Source organism: Vulpes vulpes, chromosome 2, assembly GCF_048418805.1.
Source record: "Vulpes vulpes isolate BD-2025 chromosome 2, VulVul3, whole genome shotgun sequence".
NCBI lineage: Eukaryota > Metazoa > Chordata > Mammalia > Carnivora > Canidae > Vulpes > Vulpes vulpes.
Genome location: NC_132781.1, coordinates 23195618 through 23208156, shown reverse-complemented (window position 1 = coordinate 23208156; position 12539 = coordinate 23195618). Strand labels below are relative to the sequence as shown.

The 12539-nt window shown below is 52.6% G+C and overlaps 1 protein-coding gene across 1 annotated transcript in view; it reads left to right on the top strand.

Annotated features, from left to right (window-relative positions):
- The window catches only part of LASP1 (LIM and SH3 protein 1), a 40172-nt gene extending 28432 nt beyond the window's left edge, over nucleotides 1-11740 (top strand). Inside the window, exons 5-7 of the mRNA XM_025995788.2 lie at nucleotides 5299-5452; nucleotides 5709-5812; nucleotides 8798-11740. Of these exons, the coding sequence (XP_025851573.1) occupies nucleotides 5299-5452; nucleotides 5709-5812; nucleotides 8798-8971 (432 nt within the window). The 3' untranslated portion in view covers nucleotides 8972-11740. The remainder of the gene's footprint in view (nucleotides 1-5298; nucleotides 5453-5708; nucleotides 5813-8797) is intronic.
- The last annotated feature ends 799 nt before the right edge of the window (nucleotides 11741-12539 follow it).

Below are 12539 nucleotides of genomic sequence, written 5' to 3'. Positions count from 1 at the left end.
AGGCAGGGAGTAAAGCTTTGGTTGAAAAGTTGGGCCATTCATTGTCTGGTACTGAGAATGTGTGAAAATTTTTGAGGTGGGGTGCTCGTAAGTTATGCTTCTGAGGTGACTGTGTCTTCGTTAAAGGCATGGAAAGGGTTGAGAGGCCAGGGCCTCACGTTCTGGAATGTAGTGTATCCTTCTGGACTTCTGGCCTTTGGTCATGAGCTCTAATGGCTGTAATGCACTAGGACATTTTCATGACCGAGACCCTTTTATGGGAACCCCTGCCTCCCAGTAGAGAAGCTCTGCTTTTGTTTACCCACATATCTGCTTATATATTGATTTTCTATCTACAGTTCTGTGTCTTTTTCTGTGAAATGTAACACCCAGTAACACACACAGTGAACACCTGCGTGCATACTCACCATGCAAGTCAAGAAACATTACCGAACTCCTCTTCCCCCCTGCCCAAACTCCCTTTTAAAATAGAATTTTTAAAGTGCTAAAAACCTTACTCTCCTGCAGCGAGTACCTATCATATATTTCACTGAATTCTGTGGGAGGATAAGGCAGGCAGATGTGAGGCATAGCAAGTGAAAGAAAGTGCTGGATACAATTAGACACAGAACTGGCTAGTGCCCTGCCATTATCAGCAGAACTGGGTAATGTTCTACAGGGCCATAAAGCCATAAACTTCGGGAATGAATATCTTTGCCATAGGCAGAAATGCAAAGCATTTCTAACAGTGAAAAATAATTAGCAGCACATATTCTGTAAGCTTCCGTCTTTAGAGGCTGGGCCTAATTGGTAGTAAATAGTAAAGTCAAACAAAAATTCTATGTCCAGGGTCAAGTGACCTGGAGACAGGCTTGTGGAACAGCCCTAGTGTAGTTTTTGAAAACATCTGCTGTGTTTTTCTTTTTCTAATTTTGATATGCAACTATGCATTCCTAAACACCATAGTTTTGTTTTCCATGACTTTGAACATATACTAGTTATTCTTGTTGTGTCTTTCTTCCTTTGGTCAACAGTGGGTTTAAAATTCATCTACATATTTGCATGTAGCTATAGTCATTCTTCATTGCTGTATAGTATTCAACTTGATGCTTATACCACATTTTATTTATTTTGGTGTTGGACATTAGATTGCTTCCACACGCTGTGGATGTTCCCATACATATTCCCTGGTGTATGTGTGGAGTGGAATTTGCTGGGTCTTAGAGTTTATGATCCTTCCACCTTACCAGATAATACTGATCTATTTTTCAAGTGGTTGTACTGACTTAACTTCCTGCCAGCAGTGATGAGTTTCCATTGCTCTACATTCTTAGCCTTATTCACTTTAGCCATTTTTAAAAATATATTTTATTTATTTATTCATGAGAGACACAGTGAGAGAGGCAGACATAGGCAGAGGGAGAAACAGGCTCCCTGTGGGAAGCCCGATACAGGACTCAATCCCGGGACCCTGGGATCATGACTTGAGCCATGCTCAAGCACTGAGCCACCCAGCTGCCCTCGCTTTAGCCATTTGATTGGGTGTAGTGGTATCTTATTGTTTTGTTTTTTTTTTAAGATTTTATTTATTTATTCATGAGAGACAGAGAAGTAGAGACACAGGCAGAGGGAGAAGCAGGCTCCATGCAGGGAGCCCGACTTGGGGCTCGATCCTGGGTTTCCGGGATCATGCCCTGAGCTAAAGGCGGCACTAAACCGCTGAGCCACCCAAGCTGCCCTGGGGTTTTAATTTGTACTTCTCTGATGACTAATGAAGGTGAACACAGATTTACATTTGTTTTATAAACAAAATATCGTTAGTCTGGGGATCCCTGGGTGACGCAGCGGTTTGGCGCCTGCCTTTGGCCCAGGGTGCGGTCCTGGAGACCTGGGATCGAGTCCCACGTCAGGCTCCTGGTGCATGGAGCCTGCTTCTCCCTCTGCCTACGTCTCTGCCTCTCTCTCTCTCTCTCTCTCTGTGTGACTATCATAAATAAAAATTAAAATAAAAAAAATTAAAAAAAATATCGTTAGTCTGTAATAGGGAGCAGTATTGCATGGTAGCTGAGAAGTAAGGATGTGATATTAGAGCTGGATTCTGATAACCCACCACTTACCCACTCTAAGCATTGGTTTCCCCATCTATAAGAAAAATGGGGTTGATAGTGACACGTAGTTGAGGGCTGGTGGAGAAAAGGAAATGAGTCATCTGTGTAAGGGCACAAAACAGGCCCTCAATAAGTGGGAGACATTGTTATAAAAAATAGCCCCTGCCCAGTGAGTGGATGATTCCATTCAGAGCCTATGTTCCCTTGCTGACCATGATGTGGAATCATGTGGCGGCATCGTGCAGTGTCAGACCTTTGTTTTCCACCATAATCAGGAGGCCAGGGGTTCAGAAAACAGAACATTGGTTAGCAGAGAAAAGGAGTTTCTTGATTTAGCTTTGGGATGGACCCTCCGCTAGTCATCCCGGAGTCCTGGCTAGCAGGGGCATGTGCCCCTCCACCTGAGCACTCTTGCATCTTCTGGGCATAGAACATGACAGTTCTTAAGCTGAGGCCATACTGACACCTCTGGGCTTCTGGTGACCCCTAGCAGGGCTCTTGGGAGATCAAACTGCCGACCATGGAGCAGGGACCAGCCAGACCCCGGAGTCTGGAAAATGTTTCTTTCCCTTTCAAATATGCTATTGATTGATTGATTGATTTTATTTATTTATTAGACTTATAAGCACGTGTTATAAGCAGGGGGAGTGGCAGAGAGAGAGAAGCAGGCCCCTTCTCAGCAGCGACCCCAATGTGGGGCTAGATCCCAGAACCCCAGGATCATGACCTGAGCCCCAAGGCAGGCACTTCAACCGACCGAGCCCCCCAGGTGCCCTCCTAGCTTCCCTTTAGTGTACCTATTTGCTTCTCACACCATTCAGCCAGTTGGCAAAGAAAAACACAATTTTCTCATATTGCTGTGGAAGGGAGGAAGAAGAAATGGAGTGTAATGGCATCCCAGTTGGCCTGGACAGGGGGCTGTACCCCACTTTTTTCAGCCCCCTTATCCCTACCGTACTGCCTCTCCTCTCAAAGTTAGGGTGACCTTATAGTCATCATCCCTGTTGCGAGTGAGAGGCGCTACTCAGATTTTTTTCACAACAGAAGACATGAAGTGGGACGAGTGGCGGACTTGAGTGTCTGGTCACCATGCTCCGCACCTGCCCCCAAAAAAGGGCCCATCTAGCTGTGACTCTGTCCCTGTGTCACCAGCCTCAGCCCTTACCCAGTAATGAAAGCTCTATCTTGGGAAGTCATTTAACGTCTGAGCACATTTTCCTCCTCTGTAAAGTGGGAATTAAAGTGTACCTGTCCAGCTTCTTTATGAGGGGGTGATTATCACCCGGGCCGAGGGAGATAATGTGCAAAGGGCCTTTATGCACTCAGTGTGAATGACGGAGCAAATGTGAAGGTTATTAATATTAACAGTAACAGGTGGTGTGTACCTTGGTGGGGGTGGGGTTCTCTTGTGTTCAGGCTGCCACGCACGACTCCAGCCATCTGACGCAGCTGGCCCTAATTTTATAAATATTTACTCCTGTGTAGTGACTTTGTAAGGAACAAGATTGATTCTCCCAGCCACTCGTGGAAACATGCGCGTCCATACCTGCTTTCAGCTTGTGAGGGAGTCCAGTTTGGTTCATAGACCTGGTCCAGAGCCTCAAGACCTCCTGGGAACAGATGGTACCAGGCCCTTGTTTACAGAACAAGAAACTGAGGCCCAAAGGGGTGGAGACTCTCCCAGGGTCACATGAGTTAGCAAAAAACTGATGATCTTCCGGGGATGAGGCAGGGGTGGGGAAAGGACTGAATTTCTAGGACACTGATGGGGGACACTAGGCATTGGGTCCTTGGTATGAAAAAGGAGCTGGGACTGACATATCCTCTCCCCAGGGCTCACCATCACCCTCCACACTCTGAGAAGGGGGCTGTCACACAGGGAAGCCGGGCCCCCAGCAGTAGGGACACCTTCCCTCCCCGCCCCCCTGTCCGCTCTACACATGCACTTCCCTCCCCTGGTCACTGACTCCCGGGGTTAGGCCTCTTTTCTTTCACAGAAAGTAAACACAGGAAGCTGACCTTTCTAACCCCTAGGACAAAAGTCGGAAGGGCAGTTGCCTTGTGAGCCTAATGACCTCAGGAGGGGTGGCCCCTCTTTGTCGCTCCCCCACCACCAGTGGACTAGGATCACTGAGGGAGTGAAGCTCGGGGACACTCGCCTTTTGCTCTGTCTTAGGAATTTGAGAGCAGGCCCCTGGCCTCGTGTCTGAAAACTTCCCTCTTGGGTGCCCTTCCAAGCAGGAGTTAGGGGAATCCGTGGGTTTCCAGGCTGGCCAGGCCTGGCTTGCCTCCCCGTGAGGGATGCACTCAACCCATTTCACCACAGCGGTGTGGGTCCCTGCTGGGGCATGAGAGGAAAGGGCTGGTCCTGCCCAGCCCCTAAGTGAGGCTTCGCTGCTGCCCTCCCTGTCTTCCCAGCCCAGGCTGTGGTGAGTGTCATTTAGCCAGTAGAAGCAATGGGGTGTTCTAAACGGCCGCGCCTGCAGACCTTTAGCCCAGCTATTAAGTGTGAGCCCCGCCTGGCCAAATGTTAACTCTTGCTCTCCTTGCAAAGTGAATGCCAAGGAGGGGGAGAGAAGGCAGCTGAGAAAGTAGGAAGAGATGGCCAGAAGGCACTGCCCTGGCCTGGGACAGCTCCCATCAGGCCTTGAGGCACAGAATCACTGGTTCCTTCTGCTCCAGATAACAGGGCAGGCTGTGTTCTTCTCCCTTCCTTGACAAAGAGGGAGGATCCTGCAGTTGTGGTCCCACAGTGTGGGGTCCTCAGTAGAGCTCTGTGAGGTCAGGTCCTCAGAAGCAGAATTGCCTAATGATTAAGAGAATCTGCATGATCTTGAGCAACTCACTTAGCTTGTCAGTGCCTTCGTGTCCTTCTTACCTGTTCAGTGGGGAGCCCCTCAAAGGTGCTGACAAGCCTGTGACGTAAAACACCTAGTGCAATGCCTGGCACCCAGCAGGTACTCCGTGAACAGGTGTTTTTGTCATCTTCCAGCAAGGCCTGAGGTCGACACCAATGTCCCATTTTACAGAGGTGGAAGCTGAAGCCCAGCAAGGTTAAGTAGCATCTCCAAGAAGCTCCGACAAGAATCTGGTTCTCTCTGCCTGTGGCTCTCAGCGAGTCTCCTCTCCTGGGAGCTAGTAAATGGCAACAGGAAGGGAGATTTGGTCTGTCTGCTAGAAGTCCTTCACCCAGTACTTTCTGCCGCTGCAGATAAAATACCACGAGGAGTTCGAGAAGAGCCGCATGGGCCCCAGCGGGGGCGAGGGTGTGGAACCTGAGCGCCGAGATTCGCAGGACAGCAGCAGCTACCGGCGGCCCCAGGAGCAGCAGCAGCCGCCCCACCACATCCCAGCCAGCGCGCCAGGTGAGCCTGAGGCCTGTGGCAGCAGAGGGCCCGAGCCCAGGCCAGCCGTGGGCTGGGGAGGATGCTGGAGGGGATCCCTATGTCCATGCACAGCCGTACCTGTGCTCACACAAAGTCTCAGGCCCTGTCCCAGCAGGGGCATGGGCACCGGGGGCAGGGTCTATGATGGGGGCTTCGCAGGGGAAGAAGGGGGCTCCGGGAGGGATTGGGTTTGGCAAGATGGTTTCTGAATCCCGTCTCCCTCGCCATCATCCAGTTTACCAGCAGCCCCAGCAGCAGCAGGTGGCACAGTCCTATGGTGGCTACAAGGAGCCAGCGGCCCCAGTCTCCATACCACGCAGCGCCCCAGGCGGGGGTGGGGTGAGTAGCTCTGGCCAGAGGGAAAGAGCCTGGAGCTGGGAGGTCAGGGGGGTGAGGGAGGGGGTGGGGTCAGAAGCCTGAGGAGGCCAGAGGTAGCTGGGCCCAGGGACATAGCTCCTAGATTCTCCTTAGAAATCCAGCCAGGAGTCCTGGCTTCCCCTGACCCTTGACCCCAGCTCCTGTTGTCCACTGCAGGTGATAGGGATCACAGCCTCTGAGCAGGTGATAGGGATCACAGCGTCTGAGCAGGGGATGTGTGGTTAGTGGACAGAGCCCTGGGCCGGGATTAGGGCCCAGTGTTCCAGCTCTGGGTGTATCATGGGTACCTTTCCAGCTCCCCAGGAGCACAGGAAGCACCTTTCTGTCCAGGGCCTTCCAAACCTTGGCACCACTCCCCAGTCTTCATGAGGGTGACCCCCCCCAACATGTCCTTCAGATCTCAGCTTGCCCCTGCCTCTGAAGGGTTCTCCCAAACCACCCCCGCCATTGTCAAGTAGGTCTCCCTGACATCTCTATTACTCCACCCTGCTGGTTCTCTTCAGAGCACTATTCCCAACTCAAAACTGTTCTGTCTGTGAACTTCAGTTGCATCCCCTGCTGGATTTGAAGCTCTGTGCAGGCAGGCAGTGTCCTTTTGGTTCAGTTACTCTGAGCCAGGCACAGAGTGGGCACTCACTGACATTGCCAAGTTAGTGATGAGCAGAGTGGGACAGGTGTCAGGATCAGGCTTACCAGTCCTTAGAGCTGAGGTCCTCCAATGAAGGGCATTCTGAGCCACCCATACTGAGCTCCTGGCTGAGCTTGGCTCTTCTGTGCTTGGTTCCTGGGAATTCAAAGTAGCTCATGTAGGAGCAGGAGAGACATGCTTAGAGAAGTAAAATAGCCCGAGATACAGGCCTTCCTGGAGCCTCATGCTCTGGACACAGGGCAGTAAACAAGGGAGTGGCCATGCTCTGTGGGGTGCTGGGCAGGACGGAGAAGTCATCTGTAGGATAAGATTCTAGATAGGCCAGCCAGTCCTTCAAATACTTGGTAAACCTGTCTTGGACATGAGGGATTTGTCTCTGAATAAAAGACCACCATCCTGCAATACTGGAGCTTATATTTCAGTCAGGGAGACAAAAAGGCAATAAGTAAGTAGGTGTATAATATAAGGTTGGATAGAGGCACATGCTGTGAAGAAAAATATGGCAGGGCAATGTGAGGGAAAGCAGCAAAGTCCTCAATAAGATGAAAGAGTGAGTGGTTGAGGAAGAACAGCAACTGCAAAGGTCCTGGGGTCAGCAGGAAGGCCAAAATGGTTAGGAGGGAGGAGGGTAGGAGATAATGTCAGATCATGCAGGGACTTGTAGGCCACAGAAATGCCTTTGTGATTGCCGAGCTATGCAGAGTGACAGGTTTTGATTTATGTTTTTTTATTTTTTTTTTTAAGGTTTTTTATTTATTTATTCATAGAGACACAGAATAAGAGAGAGAGAGGCAGAGACACAGGCAGAGGGAGAAGCAGGCACCATGCAGGGAGCCTCGATCCAGGTGGGGCTCGATCCAGGGTCTCCAGGATCATGCCCTAGGCTGCAGGCAGCGCTAAACCACTGAGCCACCTGGGCTGCCCGATTTATGTTTTTTTAAAGGGTCACTCTGGGGTGCCTGGGTGGCCTAGTCGGTTAGCGTCTGCCTTGGGCTCATGATTCATGATCCTAGGGTCCTGGGATTGAATCCCACATTGGGCTCCCTGCCCAGTGGGAAGTCTGCTTCTCCTTTATCTCTGTCCTTCCCCTCTGCTTGTGCCTGTTCTCTCTCTCTTTCTCTCTCTCTTGCATAATAAATAAAAAGAGTGAAAAATAAAGGATCACTCTGACGGCTGTGTGAGAAGAGGCAACAGAAGGTTGAGGGTGGAAGCAGGGAGATGAGGGAGGAGGCTGTCGTAGGATGGAGGCGTAGCTGGTGGCAATTCAGCCTAAGAGATAGAGGCAGAGTTGGTGATAAAAGACCAAGGTCACTTTGTGGGAGGTGGGGGGGTGTGACCTCTTCTCCCACACACAGCCTTTGCGGCTGATGGAGCTGGCTTCTGCTGCTTGAAAGAAAGTTTGCAATTTGGTACTGGGGTGCCAGGCTAGCTCAGTCGATAGAGCATGTGACTCCTGATCTCAGGGTCTACATTAGGTATAGAGATTACTGAAAAAATAAAATCTTAAAAAAAAAAATAGAAGGAAAAAAAAATGGTGTTCAAGAGCGTGGGACACCTCTGAATGCTTAAAAGCCAGGGAGTGACATGATCAGGTTTGCAGTTTGGAAAGATCCTCCTGAGATGACAGCGGATGAACAGATCAGAGGCCAGAAACAGAAGGGCTGAGCAGGGGTCCTAGTGGAGTGGGACTGTGGGTGTACACCTGGGAGGTCCTGAGGGGCTCCTCCAGTCCCGGATCAGTCTGCATCCAGGTCCCAGGGCCCGGGCTGGGGAGACCACAGAGGCTGAGCTGACCCTCCAGAGACAAGTCCATGTAAAGGGCGGTGAGGACGTTAGAATCGGGCCCTCGTCTAAGACCACAGGAGGACTGTAGGTGCTTCGCTGGCCGTTTCCTAGGCCGGGGCTTCAGTGGATGATTTTGGCTGAGGTTTGAGGGTGGAATCTCTTGTGTCACCTGGAGATGTTTCTCCCCAGAATAGGTCTTGAAAACACTACCGAGCCCTGTAGTCATTGGACCTGCTGCATTCCTATCGCAAGAGGTGGGGCAGAGCTGTGGCCGTTTCAGGCCCCATCCTGGGCCTGGCCCTTAGTAGACACCAGATAGTTGTGGAAAGGGTGGTGGGTCTCAGGTAGCGAGACGCAGAGGAGAGAAAATTCGTGGCAGAGCCTTCCCTGTCTCCCGGCCCCTGGTTCGGCCCCTGGGCCCCTGGTTCGTGGCCCATCCAGGCTCTGTCCCATCCTGTGGGGGCAGAAGGAAGGGCCGGGCCAGGCCCCTGATTGTGTCCCCTACCCTGCAGAAGCGGTACCGCGCCGTGTACGACTACAGCGCCGCCGACGAGGATGAAGTCTCCTTCCAGGACGGGGACACCATCGTCAACGTGCAGCAGATCGACGATGGCTGGATGTACGGGACCGTGGAGCGCACGGGCGACACGGGGATGCTGCCGGCCAACTATGTGGAGGCCATCTGAGCGCCTGGCCCGGCCGCCCTGCCCCATCCGTCTTCAGTGCATTCCACGGCATCGCATCTGTCCTGGGCGTCACCTGTCCCCCCTTCAGTGTCTCTGTTTGTTTGTTTGTTTTGTTTTGTTTTAAATCTGCGACAGCTTGTTTATTCCCACCCTCCTCCAGCTTTTGCCAACCGAAGCCTTGTTCTGCCACTTTCGCAGGCTCTTCCTCTGGCAGGTTTTCCCTTTGACCAACTTCTTGGTTTTCTCTCTGGATGGAACAGGTGTGGACCTCTCCGGGGGAGGCTGAGGCATAGGGAGCGGGTCTGGAATTGGAGACCCATGGCTTCTCTCTTTCCTGCCCCCCTCCGACCTCCCTGCCCTCCTCACACACCCCAACTTTCCAGGACTTCTGGAGGAGGGGCTCCGTACATTCCCAGAGTGGGACCCCACCACCCTTGCCCCTGGGAAGGGCTTGGCCTCTACTTCTCAAAGACAGGGCTGCTGCCCACCCTCCCCACCCCCCCCACTCTCCAGGACCACAGAGGAGGGTAGGTTCCCGCTCTGGGATCCACTCGTCCCTCCTCATTCGTGTTCCTTCTCACACTGTGATTTTGCTCTCGTGCCCACACACGGCCGTGTGGGCGAGGGGCTCCCCAGGAAGCACGGCTTGGGTCAAGTGCTCACCTTTCTTACTCTTAGGGACAGTTGCAGGAAGGAGGGGAACGGGGTGTTCTCTCCCACAGCCCTTTTCATTCCTCCACCCCCAGTCTCCTGGCCCCTGAGCTCTGGGCTACGTAGGCCCCTCCCCACCCCACTCCCCGTGGGAAGATGTCTCAGGCCTCCCACGGGCACCCCTCCTCGGCCCAGGGCCAAGTGGACTGGAACTGTGCGAAGCCACAGGGCTTTCTCTGTCTCCAGGACTCCGCATGTGGAGGAAGGGGCGCGTCTGTGTCTGACGGGCTAGCTGAGCGAAGCAGTCAGGGTCCAGGCCGCCGGGAGCCCCTGGGCTTCTGCGAGAGTTCACAGAGCCGTCTCCCTGCCATGGCTTCCTCGGAACCCACAGTGGGGGAGGGCCCTGGGGGAGAGACGTGCCTCGTGGTTTCTGTGGACTGAAGATTCCTCCTTTCCTTCAATTGCCAAACAGCAGAAGCCCGCCCACCCCCTTCCCCTTCCAGAGTACTGGCCAGAGGTAAGGGGGGTGGTCGTGGGGTTGGCGAGGCTGATGTTGGGGCCTGCAGTTTGCTGGGGTCGGTGGGGCAGGCTTCGTGGCTCTAGGCCTCTTTACTCCCATCTCTGTGTCCTGGGCTGCAGACCGCCCTGTGTCACCCGCAGTGTGGGTGCCTCACTGTTCTTTCCCACCATCTCCCCGCTAACCTAAAGCCCCCTTGAAGCAGAGGGAGAAGGTCCCAGGCCTATAAAACTGGAAGCACAGACCCCGGGATGAGGAAGGGAAAGATGGTGCTATTTCCAAGTCCCTTCTCTCGTTCGCTGGTGGCTGTGACGACCCTTGCTTGGCTTTATTCATCTCTGGGCTCTCTCAGCATCCCTCTGGGCTTCCCCCTCCTGTCTTCGCCTCAGCCTCGACATCTTTGCCTCCTTGTCCCGTTGGGGGAGGGAGGACCCTGCAGGCAGATGCGGCAATCAGGTCCTCACTGCTTGGGAGTCAACCTTGGAATATTTACCCCAAATCAGAAGGTTGAAGAAATGACTGTGGGGGGAGAACTCTCCCTGGCCCATCTCTCTTCCCTGGCCCCGACCTAGGCGAAGGCAGGTGGAGGGGCTTTATGTTGAACAATTTGGGAGCTGAAGGAGGCAGAGAGGGAGCAATCTGGGGAGCTTTGAGAAGGGGGCACCAGGCCATTACTTTTCCTCTTGATCTCAAAGCACAATTTGGATTTGGGAACCAAGGTCAGAGACCTGTCCTGTTGCAAGACCTGTGGTTGGGAGCCCGGTGAGGCAGGAGGAGAGCCTGGAGGAGCAAGAAGCAGCCTGTCTTCCCTTAGCTTAATTTTTCTTCCAAAACAAGGCAGGCCAGCCACTGGAATCTTGCTGCCGGCCACTCTGCTCCTCCCGGCCTAAAAATAGGGGACCTTTTTGTACACACCCCCAGAGAGAAGGACTGCCACACTGGTGCTGAGGGACTCAGAGGCTGCTAGGAGTCCTTGCTCCTTTCCAGAACCATCCATCCCTAAAAGAGCACAGAACTGAGGGCTGGGCCAAGTCCCAGGTCTTTTCTTACAGTTCACAAAGGTCTTTGGCCAATCTAATCCCAGGAAAGTAGATACATCAAAGCTAGAATGTGACTATAACTTTAGTGGACCAACCAATAAGAAAATACAAGAAGCCCAATGGTGAGAAAAGTGAATTTGTCACACTGCTTCCTATTTTCTTCCTCATGTCCCTCCAGGGAAAACTATTGCTTAATTTCTGCCTTTTTCCTCTCACATATGCACTTTTGGGCCTTTTTATTTTTTTTTTTAAGTAGCTGGAAAAAAAAAAAAACCACCCCACAAACCTGTATTTAAAAAGAAACAAATGACCATGTGAAATTTGCCTCTGTCCAAACATTTCATCCGTGTGTGTGTGCGTGTGTGTGTGTGTGTGAAGCCGTCCGTTCATCTTTTTATATGGGGTGGTTGTCTTTTCTTGGTCTGTTTGGTCCTCTCCCTCGTGGGCTTGTGCTTGGGATCAACTCTTTCTGGCCTGTTAATGATTCTCGACAGTTGACTTGGACCACAAGTGAATCTTTCTCCTGGTGACTCAAATAATAAAAGTATAATTTTTACCTGCGGACTTGGTTTTCTCTCTGGCTCTGAAGTGCTGCTGTGTGTGCTGTGCACGTGCGCCATTACCCCGTGCCCCACCGCCCGGGGAGTCCTGCTGCCCCCCCTTGAGGAGATGATGCCCCGTTGAGAGCTGTCCGCCTGAATGGAGCAGCGGTCTGCTCTGCGATGGGGACTTGGCACCTACTTCCTTCTCGTGGAGAATTCTTCCTGCCAGTCTGCTCCTGGCTACAGTTTGAGGCCCAGCTTGGTGACATTTCCAGAAGCTTCCCTGATCTCCTGTGTCTCCCTCGTCCTGTCTGACTTCCTTAGTTTGACCCACCACTGTCTCTCCACAAGCCAGTGCACTCACGGGGCAGGTAACGGGTCTAAGTCATCTCAATCTCCAGTGCCTGCCCTGGGCCAGGCTCATAGCTGTAAAACAAATATTTGTTGCACTAATGCATGAGCTCAGCCTGGGGAGAGGAGCAGGTTTAGCCCTCTGCCACTGCCTGGGACACGGGAAGAGCTTGGTGCTGTGTGAGGAATGAAATGACAGGGAAAGTCTGGGTGGGGTAAGACATGGGATGAAGCCATCTTATGGGGGGGGGGGCATCTGGCAACCTAACCCACTCAGAAGCTGAGTGACTACCACCATGTCCATCCCACTGGTGGGGTTCTGAAACCCGGGAAGGGCATGGTTTGGTGGAATTTGCACAGCCAGGGGCAGGGCCGGAGGTCTTAGGACCCCCAGTGCAATGCTCACAACAGCCTCAGGCCATGCCACCTTGCCCTGTGGGCCCTGCACCCATGCCCTTTGCACCTCT